The sequence below is a fragment of the Ciona intestinalis genome, chromosome 3 (assembly GCF_000224145.3).
Source record: "Ciona intestinalis chromosome 3, KH, whole genome shotgun sequence".
In the NCBI taxonomy this organism is placed as follows: domain Eukaryota; kingdom Metazoa; phylum Chordata; class Ascidiacea; order Phlebobranchia; family Cionidae; genus Ciona; species Ciona intestinalis.
Genome location: NC_020168.2, coordinates 5,785,596 through 5,808,367, shown reverse-complemented (window position 1 = coordinate 5,808,367; position 22,772 = coordinate 5,785,596). Strand labels below are relative to the sequence as shown.

The 22,772-nt window shown below is 41.0% G+C and overlaps 1 protein-coding gene across 1 annotated transcript; it reads right to left on the bottom strand.

Moving 5' to 3' along the window:
* Positions 1–226: 226 nt before the first annotated feature.
* On the bottom strand, positions 227–22,517 carry irx-c (transcription factor protein). Its single transcript, NM_001078280.1, is given in 9 exon segments — positions 227–637; positions 3,400–3,451; positions 3,828–5,192; positions 5,855–6,011; positions 6,085–6,247; positions 7,511–7,629; positions 9,071–9,180; positions 9,182–9,410; positions 22,466–22,517. Coding segments are annotated over 8 exon segments (2,094 nt in total). The 5' UTR covers positions 9,246–9,410; positions 22,466–22,517; the 3' UTR covers positions 227–573.
* Between the last annotated feature and the right edge of the window lie 255 nt (positions 22,518–22,772).

Genomic DNA, 22,772 nt, shown 5'->3' with positions numbered 1-22,772 from the left:
CGCACAACTTCTCTACCCCTATCTCTAATCTGATGTGGCGCCAGCATAAGCCGCCGACGTGTGAACGAAGTGATCAGTCCAGCCAAATACACACCGACATATGTAATCGCGTTTATATCCGTTTGTTAATATGTGTTCAAGTGTTCCAATAAAAACCAAAGCTTATATACCTATATTAGCTATATGTGTATAACATTCTGTAGCGTGCCCCTTTCAACGACACTAATTTCATTTTTTGTTCTTTGTAATAACGCAATGATTACAGCAGGTTGAATTAACTTAAAAGAAATAACAACACTTTAAAATTAATTAAATTTTCCCACACCCCAGTGAGTATCTTCGGTACATCGCGCCCTGGTATACCGGTATACGTGGTATACCGGTCAGGCATAACCACGTATATTAGGAACATTATACAGCGGGAATGTTGGCTTGGCCTTGCAGCTGGTTCTCCGCCCATCTTACTAACGGTGAATTATTTCTGTTAAGATGACGTATTTCAGCCATGTTCGTTCGGCCAACGGCGCCAATTCGTGGCCAGGTCCAACCCTGGTACCGTAGCTACCTACAGCATCACCTTGTGGATAGATTGGTCAAGGTCTCAGCTGCTTGCATTTCCCTTAGTTCGTCCCCGTCTCTGTAAAACAAGATATTTATAATTGTTTTGGTTTTTATTTTGAGTAATTTACAAAACTGACTTTTGGTCATATTAAGTGCAGGTCATACGTGTATTTGCAATAATAGATTTAATTATTTTTAATCATTGTGTTAATCCTAAAAGTGGTTACAATTATACAGGACGACCAAAAAACCCTTATCGTACGAGTTGTATTTCGCACCAACAGGCGAAACAAATTAGCCTCTCAATCTACCTTGACCAAAACATGCAGCAAAGACCGAGTATTGGTTTGACCTATCCCAACCGATCTTAACATTTCGTATGATTTCCCTTTTCCTGAAATCGCCCTTCGAGTGGTAATGAATCTCATTGTGACAGCGCCTTGATAATTATTTATTACCGCGTTTATAGGCAAGATTTTTAGGTCTGCGGCCTTGGCGGCAATTGACTGCGTTTCCACGTTCGCTACGCGTCACGTTGATCGGATAACCGGGCGTAATTGGGAGCCGGTAGATTATGGTGGTCGCCGAGTCGCCTTAAAGACGGCGGCCTCGCGACTTTGAACTTCGACTGGTGGCGCGATGTATATATAACCTATCGAGTTTTGTGACAGAATGGTATGCCGCGTTTCCAATGATTTTGAGGCAGCGTTTGTACAGGGCTAGTGCGGGATAACGCATCGTGTCCGCTGCATCTTGACTACGATCGGTGAAATTTTTGTTATCGCTCCAAAATGTCGCCTACTTTCAGTAGCTTGAGGGAGTAGCATTATCTGCGCGATGATATACATATACAGTGCCTGGATCAGCGACTAATCTCCTCCCAACCCGCCCACGGCCCGAAAGTTGACAAAACACATTGCAGAATGCGAATTTGTGCCGTACAAAGTTCACCAACACCGCAGTAAACAGTCGGGATATGCGCCGAAGAACGCCGCTACCGGTGCTAATTCGACTTACTCGATACTGTATTCCGCACAACACGAGATTATGTATTCCTTTTAAGGTCGCTGTTTAGATGTTTTTAATGAGCAATGCGCGAAGCTGAGGCGTTACCATGTAAATTAGTTTGTTGTTGACGCTTCATCTTGGCTATATAAGTTATTTACGAGCTAAACCACTTAACAAGCTGTTTTTGTTTTCTTAAGCTCTAAAATGCAAATTTTTGTTTATAAAATCACCTGTCTCGTTCCGGGAAAAGTTGTATACATAGGCCCTGTGCCCATTTTTTTTGAATTTAAGTTTTTTAAACGACATATTTTATTTTAAGTTGTTACGCAATAGTTCCAATAATAGGTTTTCGCAAAAGGTTATTTTTCGTTTCTATAGGGAGAAATTTTGACGAGGGTTCTTAAAATAAACCAATTAATAGTTTCGTTCATATAAGCTTCTTATAGCGCTTTCTTATCCACGTAGAATCGCTGTATTAAGACGCGACAAATTAGCTGTTGAAGTAATTTAAAAACTCCATTAATTGTGCTGGTTTGGTTATATAGAGTGGGGAAAATGGGACACCTTTTCATTCTATTTTCTCGACCCATTTGATAGTAAACAGAGAACATTCCAAGAATTATAAAAGCGTATCCTCACGACTGCCATGGACGATTGTAATTGACTATTTACAGAACTATGTAACCGTATCCAAAAAGGGAATGCTAATCAACGTTGAACCCACGGTTAAAAATATGGGATAATGTGTTATACCGGCACTCAGCTTACCCCACAGTATTATGCTGGTTATTTTTGGACAAACTGCAAGCAACTAATAAGCCACGATCGGCGTTTTTTGTCGAGACAAATCTGGTGCTTACTAATTGCGCGAACGCGCTCGAAAATCCATGATCCCAGTTTTGATTCGCGACGACAGGCGCCGACTGCACAAGTGGCAGAGAGAATTAATATTGAGCTCGTTGCAGGAATGACGCGATGCACCGCGCGGTCAACCACGAGAAACCCTTAAATATCGGCGCCTGGACAGACCTTGTATATCGGCTTTCGTCGTCTCGTAAAATGCCCGGCGGAATCAGTGCGCTTATTTCGTTGGTGTGCCTGTCTCTTGATCACACCATCGAGCGCTCATCGAATAAATAAACCCGAGTTTGGCAGTCGGCGCACTACAAATAAATAAAAGGAAATACGGAAAGCGCGAGGTTATCGGCTGATCGCTAAACTATTCCCTATATCTCGCCGACATCTCTTAATTGCCCTGCTGCCTTTCGAGGATTTACCCTCTCTATCTAATAAGATATGTCAGTTATTTAGCCTATTATAATATTAAATTGGACGTCGGCGCGTTTATTATTCCTGGCGACAGCACAATACAGCTCGTGCATCGGTAATGGTATGAATGCAGCCTGTTGATTGGTTGCACTGACACTAATGCCGATGGTGTACCTTTCGTGAACAATTGGAAAACGATCAAATTTCTTATTATTTCACCGCAAAGTTTAAACAGGCACGTAAACACCTTTCGATTTGCTCACGGCTACAAATCTAAGTAAGCAAACATGCGCTCTCTTGTTCGTGCAGGTTACCGCTAAAAGGCTAAATTTAACGCATGTTTCAGTTATCGAGATCTGATTTGAAAAGCTGTATATAGCTCTTGCAGTTTAGGCTCTAATCTCTGCTATATCTTCACAGCCGATTTAAAGCGCACAAATCGCCTCAGTTTAAGTGTTTTTCCTTTAGGTCGAAGGTGCCACTATACTGGCTTACCATAATATAATTGAACACGACCAAATCGTTGGGGAGTAATGTGACATTTAAGCAACACGTACTTACCGTGGCGACATTATCAACTCCGTATGGGGACTATTCGATGGCAATGGCGACCCTGTAATAAATTAAAAAAAAAACAATTACAACGCTGGTGGTATCTGAGACTACCAACGTTATTCAATATAAAGCATGAGGAAGCATTGAATATCCGGATGCACTCTCGTTGGAACAGTATATTGGTTGTAATAAAGTGGATTGGGGAGCATTCGGAAAATGTTCTTCAATAATTGCTATGAGGGTTCTCGTTTATCGTGGGATCTTCGCTTTACCATGCGAAAATAAAGTTCAACGAGAGTTAACGCATCTTTGAACTTGCTTAACTTTTAGGTTTATAAAATATACAAGTGCACGCAGCTGTATTAGTAGTTTAGTCTGGTTCTTAATTTGGAAACGCATGAACATGTTTATGTTGTAAATAGAAAGTAACTTACGGTTGTAGCTGTTGTGTTGAGTGTTTAAAGGATTTTGAAATCCCTGCGTGGCGTCCATGTTTCTTTGGTCAACTCCGTTACCACAAACCATCATGTAGTTATTGGAGGGTGTGTTGCTGGTATGTGAGTGTCCTCGCTTTGTAAGGTCTCCGNTCATCTGGTAATATTGACCAGAGAAAATACTTGGGTTTGTTGCCGAAACGGACATCCCGGGATTGGCGTGGTAAGAACTGGGGACAAGTCGACTCGCCAACGATTGCTCTCCGGGACAGAGTTGCCGCGAAGCCGGCGAACTACCGGACGCCGACGAGGGTGAGGCGAGGACTGACGGCTTTGGGTCGCCAGGGTGGTATACGTTGTGTATGCGACCTTGTTGTTGTTGCGAGTTCATATCCTGACGTGGGTCGGCGGATCTTTGGGGGTTGTAGTAGCCCAGTCTCGCTTCGGCTGAAGACTGCGCTGCCATGCGCTCGTCGTGGTAATAGTCCCCAGTTCCAAGGCCTTGTAGTTGGCTGTTAAATCCAAACATTTGGTAGGATGGAGGCGCAACTTGACCATGGAGGTTGCCTGGACTTCCAACGCTGTCGGTAGGAACTCTGCGCTCGTGGTAGGTGTAGTGTTCGTTATCGTTCACAGTTAGGTGCGGGTTTTGAGTTGGTAATTGTTTGCATGGGAACTGCTGGTGTTGGAAATGAGGGGAGGAAGGCGACACTCCTTGCAAACGATCGACTTCGATTCTTCCGTCAATCGAATCTCTCCTTTCCGCTGAAATTGGATGGCAAGTTGTCGAATCCGGGTCTGGGGTCGGCGGGATCGCGCTGTGGTATACCCCGTCCACCCAGTTCTGAACAGACGGGTATCTGCACTCACCGATTCTTCCAGGAAGGTCAACCCCGCTTATCATGGAAGGACTGACTGCTGATGGAGTTTGCTGCGGACGACTGATGGCAGAGAACTGATCGTCGCTGTAGGAACCACGGAACGACGGAGGAAGGTTCAAATGAGAATCTCCGACATTGTCCGGGCACTTTGTCGGGTACGAAGATCCGCTACCAATATCGTTAATAGGCGACCAGATCCTGGAAGCGTCGGTCGGGCCATATCTTTGCACAGTGTCTGTTGGCATTGCGGGTCGCTCAAAACCAACGTCGCTTGGTTGTTGGTACGTGCTTGAAAAGTCTTTTCCTTGACCCAACTGTTGATCGTTTTGGTCTGACACATTTAAGTCTTCGCTCTTTTCCCCTCCATATACACCACTATCACGTGAGTAGGGTGTGTTGGTTACGTCATTGTCGTTTGTGCTTGTTACCTCCCTTTCTGCTGAGTCATCGGAATCTAGGGACTGGTCAGCATCGATTTTGTCATCTAAAGGTAAAAACAAAGTTTAATTATTCGAAAGGGGCATTCAAACTCATCTAATTAGGACAAGAAAGTGATATACAGTGGTGGTTGCATTAGAGTCTATTACTTCATTTATCTGTGTGTTGGGACATAGGTATTGTTCTGTTGGACTGAGTTCGCCAGAGAACCTGTGATTTAGGCCCGAGTCGACCGATTACCCTAACACGTAAAAATATACAGCTGTTCATAATTGCACTATTCTGTATTCGTTTTAGCGGTGACAGCAGGCGCCATAGCTGTCGTAACCCGCTAGCGTTCGATTATAAACAAACAGTAATTGTTATCAAACAACCGAGTAATGATGCGGGCGTGCACAGAATGAGACGCAACCACCGATAACATGCGTCGCACTTGTAATCCTGTCCGATTACATGACCCAACGTCGGTTTGCAATTCACTTTCGAATTTGTCTGCATGCTGCAAATGCTCATATGCTTAATAATGATTTGCGGTATGTACAGAGTGAGCATGTTTGTTTTGCCAGGTTTTGTTTCGTTAAAACAGAATTATCAGCGTTACGGATCTACAGTAAACCGAATAGGGTACTTTTGCATATAGCCTCTCGTTTGTATTGAAGTAAGTTAACCAAGACATTCTTCGCAACGCCCACTCATTAGTGTACTTACCACAATCTTGGTTTTGTGAGTTGCTGTCGTCGTCATCAGGGTCTATTTTCTTCTCGTCGGTAGAACTCGCGTTTTCATTGGAGCGGTTCTTTGGGACCCACGTCATTTTGTTTTCCTTCTTGAGGCGACGACGCGCGTTCGCGAACCAAGTCGACACCTGGTAGCAAGGAAAATGTAACAAATATTTCTAATATGAAACACAAAGTGTTTGGTTGTGGAAACCAGCGTACCTGGGTCAGAGTCATTTTAGTTATAATGGCGAGCATTATTTTCTCGCCTTTGGTGGGGTAGGGATTCTTCTTGTGTTCCTGAAGCCAAGCTTTCAGTGTGTTAGTGGATTCCCTGGTTGCGTTCTTACGTCTGACACCGTCATTCATGTCGACTCCACAGTATCTGTAATACAAAAAGAACTTAAATCTCAATATTGTACACGCTGTTCTATATTTACATTGGTTTTAATAACATCAATATACGAAAGATTTGGTGCGGTATCAAAACAAGGTCTTAATAGTAAATTTTCAATTTTACTTTTTCGCCACAGTAACCGCAAGATCTGGTGTACGAGGTTAAGCAGTCACCACTGTATGCGTTGTATGGCCGACGGGCATGCTGTTTACCGCTGGACACAACAGTGTACGGCTTGAGTTGCCTATATAGTGCATAAGCTTATATATATAGCTTCTGACCATAAAATGAAACTGACATTACCAAACATTAAAACATAAATAGCGGTTTAATAAATATGGTACTATGGGGTAAGATGGATTCGTTTACCGTAAATATCCCATTTTACGAATCCAGTTGTTAGTATAGATTTTTTTTTATTTACTACCAAATGGAACGATGAAAGATAATAAAACATGAACCATTTTACCTTAATCTCATGAACAGGTTATCAAAAACATTTTTGCCTTTAAATTAGGTTTCAATATATTTTTTGCATAGTAATCTTCTCCACTTATGTGTTGGGAGGCGGGAAAATGAGCGTCGCATATTTTATAGCTTGGTTCGCCTACATCTTTCACCGACTCCCCGATTGTACAGACCACTGATTACATTTCACACGAAGTCACTTGAATATGATGCGCTCATATCATATCTCCGCCTTTGAAAGGAATTTCAAATTCGCTTTCCGTGTGGTCTACGCCATTACCGAACGCCGTGGTACGGCGTATGCAGCCTATGTAGCCAAAAACGTGCATGCGGCCACCATCACAAATAACAAGACCGTGAAAATTTCTTGGTAAATTCTATATGACAGCTTTTACACTCTATTTATAGGCGGCGTTTTTATCTTAAAACGCTCGTTTGAATATCCCAACCGAGCGAGAGATATCTTAATTTGGAATCAAAGAGCGAAAGATTGGATCACAGCATTTGCGCCGATCACTGCAAATCCATGCGTCTCGTTAATACGCGCTTGTTCTATGACGCCATTTTGTCTCGCCTGTGACCTAACTCGTCTGGGAGCGTTTAAATTCAAATTTCCGCATCATAAGGGCAAAGCCGACGAGATTGCACTCAATAATTTGCCGTCCAATAAATAATACATTACCAACAATCGAATAATCGCTCCCGCGCCACACTGACGCGAAGGTTTGAGTCCAAGACAATCGTAACATCGCCACGCGACCTTCTTTGTGCAAAAAATATTACCTGTCGTATGGGTACTGGCTTCCAAACGTGTTCTCGTAAGGGTAATATCCCGGTGGTGCTTGTCCGTAGCTTCCACCCCAGACGTCCGTACCACCCGGCTTCATATCATAAGCTGGCGCCTATTAACAAAAATGGTCATATATAGTGCTGTGGGGAAGATCGAAAACCTTTAGAACATATTATCCAAATATCCTGATCAAGTTTTAAACAATTAATAACGGTCTATTGCAGTCGGGGGATATCGTTTTATAATTCTTTGTTTACTACCAAATAGGACGAAAAAATAGAATGAAAAGGTGTCTCGTCTTCCCCTACCCTACTGAAAATAAAATAAAACAAGAAATGTTACTTTACATCGGTTGAAAGTAATTTCGGATATAGAATTACATTTCCTTCGCTTTGACGCCTACTCGATTGAGCAACCGCGCGCTACAATCCCGAATCGATGGAATTAGAAAAGTTGCGCCAATACATATCAAGAGTGTTCACTGTTCGGCGTAGCACAGTTCCCAGTAATGTCAGCTCGAAACCACATCACAGTGCATATAACAATGCCAACTCGGCTTCCAGGCGGTTTGCTATTTTCTTACGCACGCCAATTTCCCTTCCAATGTATTGCGTACGACTTGCCATTTAAATCCGAAACGTGACAAGTCCTTAAACTCGTTAACTTCACTTATTCCAGTAAGAGAAATTTAAGACATTGTAAGAATTAAACGCTTTGCCCCGTATATAACAGCCTTTGAATAGATGTTATAAAACAAAAAGCTAGTGCAAGCGAATCCAATGGTTGTTTTTTTTTAAAACGAACGGAAATATTAAGGCAATATCAACTTAGCCCAACATAGCTACAATGCATATAAACAGCCCTCGACGCGACAGACTTTTTCTCATGATCAAGCTATTACTAATTTCCTCCGAGCGCAGGACAGTGATGTTTCCTCATTATAATATATACCAGTATGAGCTTTCTCTTTATCCTTCACTTATAGCCTTAACCCCAACGATAACTACAGCGTAGCGTTAATTCCCACCACTAGGTCATGCTATGGAGCAATACCCAAATTTCCACTGTATTCGTCATATAATAGTTTCTAATGTTCAAGCTTATAATCGCTAAGAAGTTTAACACGCGCGAAAAACAGAATAATCTGCGGTGTTTTTAAAGTTACAGTAAAATCGTTTGTCCTTTGCTAAGAAATAGTTAAAAATAGCGAGATAGGCCAGTTTCAAGAAAACAAATTACGTATTTCTCCCAACCTGGCTAGCGGTGTACCTTCATAACCGAAGGTACGATGCAAGCAAAGTGATCGTGGGAATTAAACGTCGTTCAATCCCGCGCTCTCGGCCATCAACAGTTAAAACCAAGCCCAAAGCAAGTACTTTAAAGCGAGACCAATACGGCAATTAAAGCGGGCTAATGAAAGCCTGTCTGCCCGACAAAGTTGGCACTTAAAATTACTGAAAGCGATATATAGCGACGACCTTTACCGTCCATTTTTATAATTAAATCACTTTCCTACTGTACAGATTAACTGACGCCATTTTAACAAAACTTACCAGGGACGAGTAGTAGGGCGAATGGTCCATTCCTGTTGATCCGTAATGGGGTGGGACGAGGCCGGGCGCACTTCCTACGGCGGCGGGAACTCCGCCATAGTTTGCCGGCGAAGTTTAGAGCCGATGATCCGCCTGGTCCGGCGTACATATTAAGACCGGGCAGCTCCGACTGCATTCGGCCGGGCACGAAGCACCCTTCTCCGGTCGAATAGACTTGGGCGGCTGGATCCCCGACGTGGTGTGCCGAACTCGAAACCGAAACGACCAACGGTGAAGGACTGACTGAGGAATCGCCGAAATAGCCTGGCTTGTTTGTTTCGTTTGGTCCAAGACCAAGCGGCTGCGGAAGGAGCATCATATGCACGCTGTTAATTATGCTTCACTTTTAATAAAAATGCGACTTAAACAAGTTCTAAACGAAATCAACCTGCGTACAAAACAAAAACATTGACCTAGAGCATTCAAACCATACAGTATAACTTCTTGCATTTATTAAATTTACTCCCGTTGAGATGCTACGAGTATCAACGATGATGTACACAAGCGATTAAAATCTTCTGCCCCGTGCGCAAGCATCTCTTTGGCAGTAACGAATAAAAAAGGCATCGGCCATTGCTTCCAGGTCGAGAGAATCAAGAAAGGCGATAGATTTATGTTGGGCGCCACCAGTAGGTCCGACGAGTCGCGTTTGTATTTTTACTTGCTTACAACTCGTGTTTTGATAGACTACTTGGTAATATGTGTGCTCAACTATGTAACACAAATTAAAATATCCACTCCACATAGTATTATGTTTTTAAACAACAAAGGTTTATGATTTTTTTCAACGCATTTTGATCGTAACCATTTATTTAAAAAAGAACGGTAATCTCGAAATGTATGTGTGTTTCAACTTGTAGATAATTTCTTGTTTTTTTTGTGTTTGTTTATTTAAATAGTCTAGTAGTGCATATACTTCAGCAGAGTTCTTGTATAAACCTCTTAATCTTAAATGTTAAAAACGCATTTCTTTCCGTAAATAATCAGAACTCGAACTGACGTAAATAACATTTAACAGAAGTTTTCCTAAAACGACATTCGCGATGTTAAAAAACTACAATTCGCGAAAAATAAAAAATATTTATTTTAAGCAAAAACATATTTTTTTTAAGCGAAAACATATTTATATTAAGCAAAAACATATTTTTTTTAAGCAAAAACCTATTTATTTTAAGCAAAACGCCATAACAAAAATATGCGCAGATGTTAAATTAAATAATTCCTGCTAGAAGATTACACACTATATGTCTCATACCATGCATTGATACATCCACATTTTGTGTTTCTAACCTTTATTCTACCGCACTTAATTATCCCCTGGGATATTTCTAAACCATTCTTTAAAAAAGAAAAATATTTTAAAACGGTCGCCATTCAAAATTTGTTTATTCCATTTTAATTAAACAAATAAAGCAGATTGGGGGAAATGGGACACCTTTTATTCTATTTTCTCGTCCCGTTTGGCAGTAAACAAAGAACATTCAAAGAAGTATAATACTGTATCCTCACAGCTTCCACAAATCGTTGTTAATTGTTTAAAACACGGTAAGGAAACTTAGATATTATCTAAAGGTGTCCCATCTTACCCCACAGTACTTCATCGTTTATTCCGGACTGTTTTAACTTTTTTACGGCATGAGTTAATATTTACTCATACAGAATATTTTTTTACAATGCTCCATAGTAAAGCTGTACACAATAATGTGTACGATCTGCGCTCATAATGTGTACGATCGGTACTTGTACTACTAAAATACACCTTGAAATGTTTACTTAAATGCTTCTCTAATTTTTAAAATTAGATTTTTTGTTGCAAACTATAAATTAAAAATAGTTATTGTTAGCTGTTGCGTGCTGCTATAAGTATTTTTTAAGTTCTTACAATAAACTATTAAGTAATTTAAAAAATATTATAGTACAATGGGGGAAGATAGGACACTTAAGCACATATTGCCAAATATTTTCAAAATCAAAATAGATTGCGGTTTTTGGGTAATACTACAAATTAGTACTATCCTTCCTTTATTGATTGACAGCAATTCAAAAAAAATATAATAAAACACACGGAGTTATTTAGCGATCCGCACAACAGGTGAAATTTTACAAATTCGAAAAAACACAGGATAAAAAGGGACAGTTTAAAATAAATGTTAATTTTGATTATTAGGGGAAATTTATTATTAGAAATACGAGTAAATAACACAAAATAATACTGTACGCTTTGAAAATCAGGTTTAAACATTCTTTTCTTTGCTCACGTAATTTTACAAAACTTTATTGGCCTTAGTATTATTTTTGCGACATTCAGAAGTATAGCACCTTACTATTTCGCACCTGTTTAAATTCTACTGTTTCTCTTTTACATATTTTTTTTAAATATTTTAAAACAGTAATCAGTTTTGTCGCGGGTTTTATAAAGTCGTGATATTACTGTCGAATATATCTACAACAACATTTTCTTAATTATCATTAAATGGGGGTCCGTAAAAAGAAAATTAAAAAAACGTCTTATCTGACAAAATGTCCCATCTTCCCCCATCCTACTATACATATACACACACAAAATTTTACACACAATTTTAATCTACTGCTATAGTTTTTCTATAGTTTCCAAAACACTTGAAGATTTTTTAAAATATTTTCTTATAAAACCCTTTCCGCCGTTTGAGAATGCCAATAAGCAAATGGAATGATTAAACTTGCGAATTGCTCTTTTAAGTCGCCAATTCTAAACAAAATGGTTCAATTTGTGCCAAGAATACACCTAGAATGTGCTGAACATGCGCTTGCTCACGACCTGACATTAAACGAATCCCTGCCTTGGAAATGTCACTTCTCGGGACCGTTTGCGGTATCGGATTTTAGAAGAGCGTTAAATGTTCGTTCGTCGGATTTTCCGCAACTGCGATTTCATCCTGCAACTATTTTCACAAAGATTCATGCGAAGGGTGCGTCTGCATCACTGTGTTTCGATATAGGTCGCCAATAAGCGTGAAATTTGAGCTGATTGTATGGTATGCGGTAAAAGCGCAAATATAGGTGGGCCAAACGTTAAATTCGTCATCACTAAATCCGAAGCGGTGCTTTTGTGCATTCAACAATTTTGCAGAAATTCATGCACATTTAATCCCCGGGCAAGATTATCATGATGATGTTGAGATTATTCTAACATTTCCATCGGCATTTTATCGGGCTGGCTTATTCTTGGGACGTCCTTCATACAAGTTCGACAAGTTCACGCACTCATCAATCGGATAACGCGTAAATGTTAACGCATTTGGCTAAAACCAATAATGGCTACAATGTGATAACTAAAATATTTGTTCTGTTTGTTGTTACTAACTTGTTTTAATATTCTTACGTTTAAATTAACATTTTATTTAAGTTGCTAAACGAATTTTCGAGCCGAATAAACAATTTTATAAAGTAACCAAGAAATTCAATGACAGCACAATTAAACTTTTTCGACGTTCATATCGTGTCGATAAATTAAAAATCCATATAGAATAAAATATATTACAGATTTAGCCGCAAACGTTTTTCTTAAACGTTTTCTCAACTATATTCTCGTAACCCTTTTCTCCATAATAAAGGTAGGTATGCAGCACCACGGCATTGTAGAATGCGTTTAACGAAATTAAAATTACGTATGAATGTGATATAAAAGCCATTATGTTTAACAAGTATAGGTCAAATTTCGTTTAAAGTATCATTTATATTAAATGTCTTTATTAGGCGATCTCATATTCGCTTAGAAATCGGCGTTTTTTTTCTAGACAAGCGCAGCATTTCTCCTATAAGCCTTGATTACATCCAGATAATATCTACCAATCGAAAATATAAACGAAATTGCCGAAGTAGTGCGTCGTTTACAAGTTTACCTGCGTCAATGGCCCCTGCTTGGAATGCCTGAGGTTTGTCTAAAAGAATTTTACCGAAACCGCTTAATAAAAATCGCAAAAGGCAAAGTCGCCATTCGAGTTCAAGCCCAAACTGCTGTTTTCATTTATTCTTCGTTATTTTTAAATCGGCTTTAAAATTGAACAATCCGTTTATGCTTACACCGAACTTCACTATATACCTCACGAATTTCGATCGCGTTCCATTAAACTCGCCTTGTTTCCGCTTTTCCGCGAGGCAACGGCCCAGGTCGTCGCTGCTCCAGCTGTCTGCGCGTTCGTCGACCCACCATCGTACAAACAAGACTCGCCCGACGAATTAATAATCGAACCAATGAGCGATCTGATTAAGCACTAGCGCGGTGACCCCGCGTCGCGACTGGATTTCCGTCTAATGGAATTTGCACTGACCGTCTTTCGGTTAATTTCATCAAGCCATGCCGATCTATAACGACAGAAGTTAAGCCGGGCTCGATGAAAAGTTTCCTTGAGGTAAATTATACGACCGTTTCAGTTCAAAATTGACCAGTTATAAGATATTCGGTACAACAGGGACAAAATTTAATAAATCTACCTAAAACGAATAATATATAGCAAATGCCAATGAACTCAAGTTTTCTTTTTTTTTTTCCCGTTTTGCTTGCATATTTTTAAAAGTTCTAGCATAACATTCTCGGCAATTGATTTGTGTATACGCAAACTAACCTGTCCATTTTCTAGCATATATACCTTTGTTTTAAATATGCGATCACCATCGCTTGGCGCTGCGACCTGTACAACCTCCTGCCATTAATTAACTGACCATACTGTACAGCACTTTACAACATGAAAGCGTGTGGCCTATCGCCGCTTTCGCTTAAACAGCCTATTGTTCTTGCAAGCGTTGTAATTGAGCTGTTTTCCGCCACGGGACAAATCTTAGCAGCACATGCCTTATTTGTTTGGCACCTTACGTGAACAAGATCCGTTCTCTGAGCTCCCTGTGCTACGATTAAAACCCGGTTCCCTTAATTTGCTGTAACCGATTCCATTTTACAAATTTTATGAGCGGCCTTATATACACCCTTAGTCTGTCATCGAATTGCTCGTTTATTTAGATCATTAATTAAATGGAATACAATACCAAAACTGACCGGTTCTGTATAGAGGTATATATAAGTTTGTTTCCGTATGCTGCTGTTATGATTGACATAAAATATAGCTCGTTCCTGCTTTTAAGCTAAAGCCGCTAACCATTTTCGATCGCTCGTTTAGCGTCGAATCCGTGCGTAAGTAACCAAGTGCTGATTGCCTTTTACACGACCCTTGTCGGCCATCACTCCGACAGCCAAACTTGGCTGCGGAATCAAAAATTGACGGCGAAGTTCGAAGGCCTGTGCTTAATTGGACGGACGGGAAAAGCTGGTGACTTATTATCGTGAGGGATGCGTTGCATAATGAATGGAGACGCTGGCGGGGAAATGCGATATGCGTGTATTTTAATCGCATGTGACGAGATATATTATTCATAACGAACCACCGGCGATCCATGCCAGAAATCTGACGCTGCCGACGAGCGACTAGCGTACGCGTAAGTGACTAGTCGTGTTGAGACCAAACGTAACCGCACTTGAACTACCCGTGTCGTGGGAATCATAGCACTGTAGTGGCCGGCGTATGCTTACTGTCCGGTCAGGACTGAGATGACGGCCATTTCGTATAAAACTCTAATGATACAGAGAATCCAATCTTTCGATTCCACTTAACAGACAAGTGCGTTGCCACGAACGTTTCAACACTTTATCTTGTATATGGCATGAGCCGGTCACGATCTAAAAATTAATCGTCTAATAGATGAGATGCTATTGTGATTGCGGTGTACCACATAGACAATGCACATGACACAGTGTGTATAGATAGCTAAAGAGGAAACGTCCCCACACTCTACGTTCACCACTGACGTTTATTAATAGGCAAACGTAGGGTTATTAACGATTGGACGTGGGCGCGTATTTATATCTGCATATATTGTTCTCCATACGTCCTGTCGTTTGCGGTAGCCGTCAATACATTATATGCATTTGTAACAGAAGGGTCGCGGTCAAGGAAGATTTCTTTGACCAGAAAACAACAGTCTGAGGCTAAATACAAATAGCGGTGGTGCGATTTCCACTTTATTGGTTTCGAGTAAGAAACGTTTAACCGCAGTCGCAGAAATGCTCGTCTTTGTCGTTTTATAATAAGACAGTCTGTAAGAAAATCAGCGGCTTGATGGTCCGCAGAAAACAGGCGCGGCCCTGGCTGCGATTTTCTTTAATTTAAAAATATGTTTTTACTGTTCACGCAACTGCATCCGATTTTTATCTAGATAAGGAGTGGAATAATAATCTTTAACCAGCGAAAGTACCGGAAATTCATGAGCATCACTGGCCACCTCGTGCCCTCCATAAAGCACCGGTTTAAATTGCCACTGACCGACTGTATCACTACAAATAGTGGCCAGTTGTCACCACAAATAATCGATTATCTTGAAACGCGAGCAATTTTTCTCATCAAGGTACCGATGGCGATCGTTCGTCAAGAGTTCGGACTCTGTTGTAATTATAAAACGATCTGGTCGCTATAGAGAAGTGTGCTCTCGAAATTAGAAGTGAGAACGGGACAGAAGCTTTCTCAAGAAATTCCCGATCTATTTTGATATAGAGTTGTTGTTGTTGTTGATCGCTCTTTAAGTCGCCACTTGCGATTACCAAGTCACGCTATATTGACGATGATCTAAGCCATTTAAAAGAAGATTCCTTCCCGGCCCGCCAACGCAATCAAAGCCTGCTTTGGTCTGGCTGTCGTAGAAGTTGCAGATTGAATTTAAGCGAGTTTGACACACGTCATTTCACTTGTTTCCCTAGTGAATAGCCCCAGTAAGTTAAACCAACAGATGGGTTCAATGTCACCAAGGTAATCGATAACAATCTTCTTATACGACAACTCAGTAATTGTTATGGGCAGTTGCAAATTTCGACCTAATCACGAGCGTGATAGGTGAATGTCCATTGCTTCTTCGCACTTCATGACCGACGACAGAATGCACTCTCAGTCATGATTTAACCGCCAGTTAAACGATATTTGGGCGGCCTGGAAAGGCCCAGTGACGCTTTCAATTTGCCACTGACGAAGCGGAACTGTTTTGGATCGAACGCGACGTCTGCATCTGCAAACAGCGATTACCTGCGCGATTTTCCGCCGCTTGTAAACAGAACGTCTTAATCTGACGCGCGCGGAAAGGAGAGCTGCATAATTAAACGGACCGGCACGAGCCGGACGTCACTCGACAGACTCTTCGTTTACCTTCGGATCACAAAAACGATTGTAATCAAGCCGGTGGCATGCCAGGTTTATTGGAGATTTTCCAACGTTTATAATGAATGACACGCTCGCTAAAATGTCGCGCTTCCGTCCGGCGAGGAAACCTTTTTAAAAACCCAACGCTTAGCAGTTGTGTTCGTGGCTTGAAACGTGTCAATATAAAGACTTACGACTCCGAGAAAGCGTGGGATTTGTTTTGCGGGCACGGGTGCTGCGCGGGGCGGGCTTACATTAAAGTCGAGATGGCTGATCTCATGTATATTTCATTCATCCCTAGCATCGCCCTGCCTTTTATTTTTTCGTCTGATTTTTCGCAGGCTTTGATTGGATTGCGAAGTTGCGTGAGACAACATGCATAAGACGACCATATAAGGTCCTTCTACACGAGCATGCCCACAGTTTTACCTGCTAGCAGCCGCCCAGTACAAAAACGTGACCGACTCAGTACGACTTCGCCTTTTAGCCTGCTGTTCCGGCGAAGCGGATAAGACTGGAATAAACAAGATTAGTCCATTTACCGAAAACAGCCTTCGGTGATCAGATGCGTAATGCAGCATACCGTGTTGCTGGACATCCTACGCAAAAGAGCCAACCGACTTAGGCCAGATAAAAGCGAAATTAGGATAATTTTTTTCTCTATTCGCAAAAGCCACAACGTTGTTCTCGTATTATTGCTAATACCGATTACCACAATCAGACATGCCCGCGAGACTTGAATGTATTCGCAGCGTTTATCAACAGTCTCGATTCACCGCTGAACAGGTCACCATTTTGTTTTTTAGCGGTCACAGAAATAAAATGGATTCTTTCAAATGGTACGCCTTAGGAACTGTCTTGTGTTTCGAACATACATTTATCCCTTTACCCTCCCACACCACATGTAGTACCTGTAAATGTACAATGACGCCCATTGTAGCAGTCTTCTTATCGACTTACGTAATATCGAGGTTTATTTGCTTAGCAGCAACCCGTGAGCGGCTTCCCGGTCAGCAATCTGTATTTAAACATCGGTATGATCATCACGTATCAAAGCTGTCCCTTAAATATCCGTTCCGGCTTATGAATGATCCCTTTTTGTCCGACTACCGGACGAACGGACTGCTCAGGAATGCGAAGACCCCGTGTGTAGCAGAACACTGATAGCGCCGACACGTGTAATGATAAGTCGCCTAATTGATCAGCAAACCAACTCGCTACAGTTAAGGGCTGTTCTCGTATAATGACCTATCTGTGTTCATTCTTCCGCTTCGTGCCACTACCTCGCCAGGCTTTTTAAGCCGAATCAACCACAGCTTGCGATGATTAAAGACGCTTTGAATCTCTCCTACCTTTGTGATCTTATCGGAAAGCGTGGACTTCTAAGCAGAACTACTCATCACGGAGTTCCGACTATAATTTAAGCACTGTTTGTCGCAGGAAACGTGAGTTCATGGGCGACGGTGGCTTTCAAAATCTAAACAACATGTTGTCTACATATACTTGTTCGTCGGCGCATTGGGAAATCACATGACTAGTAAACGTGCTGTACCTCTGCTGTGCATATGCGATGGTGTACGTTCTACATATCTTATACAGCATATATGTAATGTATTTACGTTATAATATACACCAGCATGCCACACAACAGATAAAAACGTCTCTGGACTTTAAAATGCTACTTTTGCAGTCAAGTAAATTGAACCTCTAACTTCTTACATTTAACATGAGCTTAAATCGTTCTTTCGGGTATGCCTAGGTAACTCATATTACCAACACCGTACATAGCGGTGAATGTGTTTATGATTTAGTTTTTGGGTCAAGATCTCTTTAATCACGCGTCACATCTCAACAGCTCAATTTGCGGCGTTCGCAATTAGGCCTGCAGTCACCTTGCCTCGCTGAAAGATTTATTTTACCGATGAGATATCACCCGACACTATCGCACAAGCCGTACGCTCATGCTCCGACAGGTTTTGATTTATGAGCCGAATTATGGGAAATTTATCGCGCGTCAAATTCCAACTCAACTTTAATTTTCGGATTACGGCAATTTTGACAAATGAAAATAGTTAAATAACCATTCAAATAATATCAAAACTCAAACAGAAGTAATGCATATATGTTTACACTGTCACGCACGTCTGCTAAATCTGTTCAAATATTTTAGACTGAATTACAATCGTTGTTTACAATAACATCACCTTGGCCGGGTGATCGGTCACATCTGTCCAGATTTAAGGCTTAAAGTTTGTTGTTGTTTGATATCTACTGCACGTGTTGGTAAAGAGAGTTTAATGTTTTTTTTTTGACCGAGTAAAATCTACATAATTGCAAAGCCAGTAACGACGCATTGCAAGTCCGTTTGGGTGTTATAATTTATAAATTATAGTTATCGAAAATACTTAAATCTTCTACAAGAATAGTTTATTAAACACCTTTTTTAGCGTCGAACAGCAACATTGGATAATTGAAATAGTTTCAATTAAAGAGTCAGTGCGAATAAGTCTTATTTTAAAACTATAAGCTAACCACAGCACTTGTAAGAATAAACACGCTGTAGTGTGGTCTGCCTGAATTATAAAACTGGTAAAAACCTAAAATAAAATTTCCAGGATTTTGGTTTAAACACTATTTTTCAACACGGCTGCGATAATCTTTATAATCCAATAACACATAAATACACACATGATATTTAGCGAAAAAATTAGTAACGCACCGCGCTTTATTAAGACGTACGATGTCTCACCGCAGAAAATTATATTTCTTTTGTTTTCTCTTTGAATTACAACCTAGATATTTTAGGCCTATTAATTTGAACGTGTTTACGAGTCGTTCGTCATTGTTAGGCTGTCCTTTCACCTTGTCGTTGCACCTATGGTGAAGTCGGCACTTGTTTTGTATACATCACATCAACGCGAGAGAGAGCTGCTGAAAAGCGAAAATAAAATAAGCTGTACTTTTCGCTCACACTGAAAAACGGAACAGCGCCCGCGACATTTTGGTTAAAATGACGCACAAAGCAGCTTGCGTGTCATCAAAACGTAAAAATTCAACAAAATCTAACATCACGTTTACAACCAAACTTTTTTACAGAGATACTCTTACTGCTTTCTGTCTTGTTCTGACCTTCAGTTTATTAATTGGATGGCGGCACACGATTCCAATTACACGTTTAACCTCAGAGCGGGGAGCACGCTAAGCGACGCATTAAGCGCCACAGTGCACTGCTTAGTGTCAGGAGGCCTACGTTCCAATATCGATCTAAGTTTGACGGTTTGTGTTTTCAACTTACTCGAATTCGTACTCCGATATTTTAAAATAGGAAGTCAAATTATTCCAATATTTAAAATTTCACACTGTGAGCGCTGCTTACGACGCTCAGAACGTCCAACAACGAGGTAAGGTGACGTTCCCTTTATATAGATGTATATGTGCGTAGCACGGGCCTATATAGGAAAGCAACCGTTTTAGCTTACCGCGTGCTTTCTTCTACGTTACAAATAAACGCTCACCGCGATTGTTTGGACGTTCATACCATCACATGCGTCACCGTATCCTGGATACGACGCATTCAATTGTCAAGGACTGTAAATATCTGCGTACACCTTGTTGGCGGTTTCACAATTCCTAATGTAGGTCGTTAATGCAGATGCTATAAGTGCGTGACGTTTCAGTCGTATGGATATTTTGGGAATTAATTCCATAAATAATTTTTTTAAGGAAACAAATTACAAATGTATAAAGTATAGGGAAAATGGGTTCTTTTTTCGTGTCCTTTAATTGTAAACAAAGGTTATTTATAGAATCATATACCCGAAGCCGCGCGCCTGTAAAACCACTTGTTAATTCTTAAAAATACAATCAGGAAATGTTGGATCAAAGTACTAACGGTACCCCATCATGGACAGTACTATATATGGAAAGATTAACTTAGATATTACACGTTGTCCTTAGTTGGAAATCTTAGTTTTGACTCTCCTGACCGACAGAGCCTCGCGAATTTTAAGACAACAGACGCACATACCAACGGTTTATGCACGATTTTGGTGGATTCTCGCATAAGTCTTCATAAACCCGTTTAGCAAAATACGTGCAGGATTCCTCAGTGTCTCAGTACCCAGTGGTTTTTCTTTTTAACGACCACGAGCGCCTCACGCCGGCGCAAACAACAACAGCAGATCTGCCAAATTAACGACGTCGCCAGTCGGGATGCCGGTGGTTCGTGGTGCAAGCCGTGCGTATCGCGGTACCTTGAGCAGGTGTAAACATTGCAAATCTGTAGGAGAATTGTTCCAAAACTGCCGATAAACACCTTAATCGCTGCGTGAACTTTAGTAACCCATACTGGGCGAAATTGACTGTGGGAAAGTAGCGGAAAACGCAATCTAAAATAACCTCTTCAAAACGGAAGCGCCAGCAAGTCCATATAAGGATTAAGAAAGCGCATAAGACTTGTTTTTACCAGAAGAGTTTATTGCAACGCTCAATGGCTTGCTGTCGGCAGCAGTGTCGAGCTTCGATAATCGACAAAGTAGATAGCATCCCCCAACCTTCCCAATGGTCTTCCCCCCATTGCTAATAAGCAGTCGATACCCGACCATCGATCGCGGCAACGAAAGCGATTTGTCAAAGCGAGCGATTTCATTAACCGTTTGGAGTCATATTCGTAGCTTCCCGGTCGGATCGATCCTCTTGTCAGAGATTACTTCTTCGGAGGCGACACTAATTGCCGATACGGTTTCGGATCGTTGGGTGCGCGTTTAGATTTGCCGATAATTGAAAGTGTCGCGAAAACTTGTTTAGACAAACACACAGTAATGCTACCATATATTGTTGCAGTCGGACTGCGCATAAGCACTATATACACATGTAAGAACTTCTACATTTTGTTGCCGAACGAAATACTCAATACTTACGGCTTGCTCGGTACATTGCGTGCCCTATATGAACATAACACACACGTAAGTAGCTGTGAGGATATACAAAAACAAGCCGAAACATATGAACAGCGTTATGAACGAGCTCATGTTTTGCGCAGGACACTAATATAATTATAGTAGAACATTAGATACAGCGCGACTGTGGGTTCATATATTTCTAGACGGAACGGATTAAGACGAACGACGTTTATATCCTCAGCCTGTGTAGGATAGTTGGCAGTATATGAGGAGTCAATGTCACTTAACTTACCTAATCGTATCCACTTTATGAAAGTTAAACGTTATTGAAATTACCCCCCCTCTATTCATAAAATGTTTATAAGTAGTTTGGTCGTCAGAATTATCAAAAATCGGCCCGGAAAGCCGAGGAAAACACGTCAGAGGCCGGCTTAATAAACCTATCGGTAGAGTTTAACTCGATTAATGGCTTTCACTTTGGTTAATGGGATACATTTCATGTCCAGTTGTAGTGTTGTACCCGTGAATCAATTGTGACCGGGGATCATCGCTTATCTCACAAACGGCGTCCGTCTTCATTAAGAGAGGTCGCTTGTGTCCTACTCCTAAGCGGCCAGGACAGCCTAACAAGCTTATGCGTACATAATCTCGTTTTTGTAAACGGGTAGCGCACGCTTAAGTCGCTAGATCGTTTCAAGTCGACTTTGAAAGCGATATTGAGTTAATTGATTACGGTGCGGCACTGGAAAACTTATTTACAACGATTTTCGCCACGATTCATTCGACGTGTAATAGCTGTATAGTGGGTGGGAGCCTGCCACACCCTTAAAATATAACATATTTCAACTTTTTTTGAACCAATCGTTCGTATACGCATGCCCTGAATGATCTTGAGTATGGTATGTGTATGATCATAACTGTGCCTCACGGTAGGCGACAGCAGCCGGCGCTAATAAGCACATTCAGTTCCTGTTGTGTTCATTCAAAATCGTTACTGTTCAAACCCAAACTATATGACTATGTGGGAAAATGGCGGATTCGCATTTCGATAACACGGAACGTATTAGGACAAATGGTCACGGGAGCACACAACGCAGAATTCTCCCACGTCGGCCCGAGCGCTACCATGACTTGCTCGGCCGCTCGACGCTGCGCTTCTAATAAGCGTGAAATTACACCCGACTTTCCATTACGAAACAAGCTCAAGCAGTTTCAGCAAATCGGCTTTTTCCACTTACCTCCGCAAATGATGTTTTCTTTTTTCTTTTTTATATCCAATATATATTCAAGCAGTTTCCAGAGTATTTGTGTAAATAAACACGCATGCTATCATTAAACACCTATATGTATGAGAACTCACTGGAGATATATACCAGAAAACACTTGTGTGAATTATCAGTACAAACAGCAGCCCAGCGTATATACCAACATTTCTATCACATCAGTCATATTTTTTGTTTTCTCCGGAAATGCTGATTCAGAAATGTTATGTTGTTGCAATTTGTTCACAGTTCTGGGGGCGCCATTGAGAGTGTTAAATTTCGT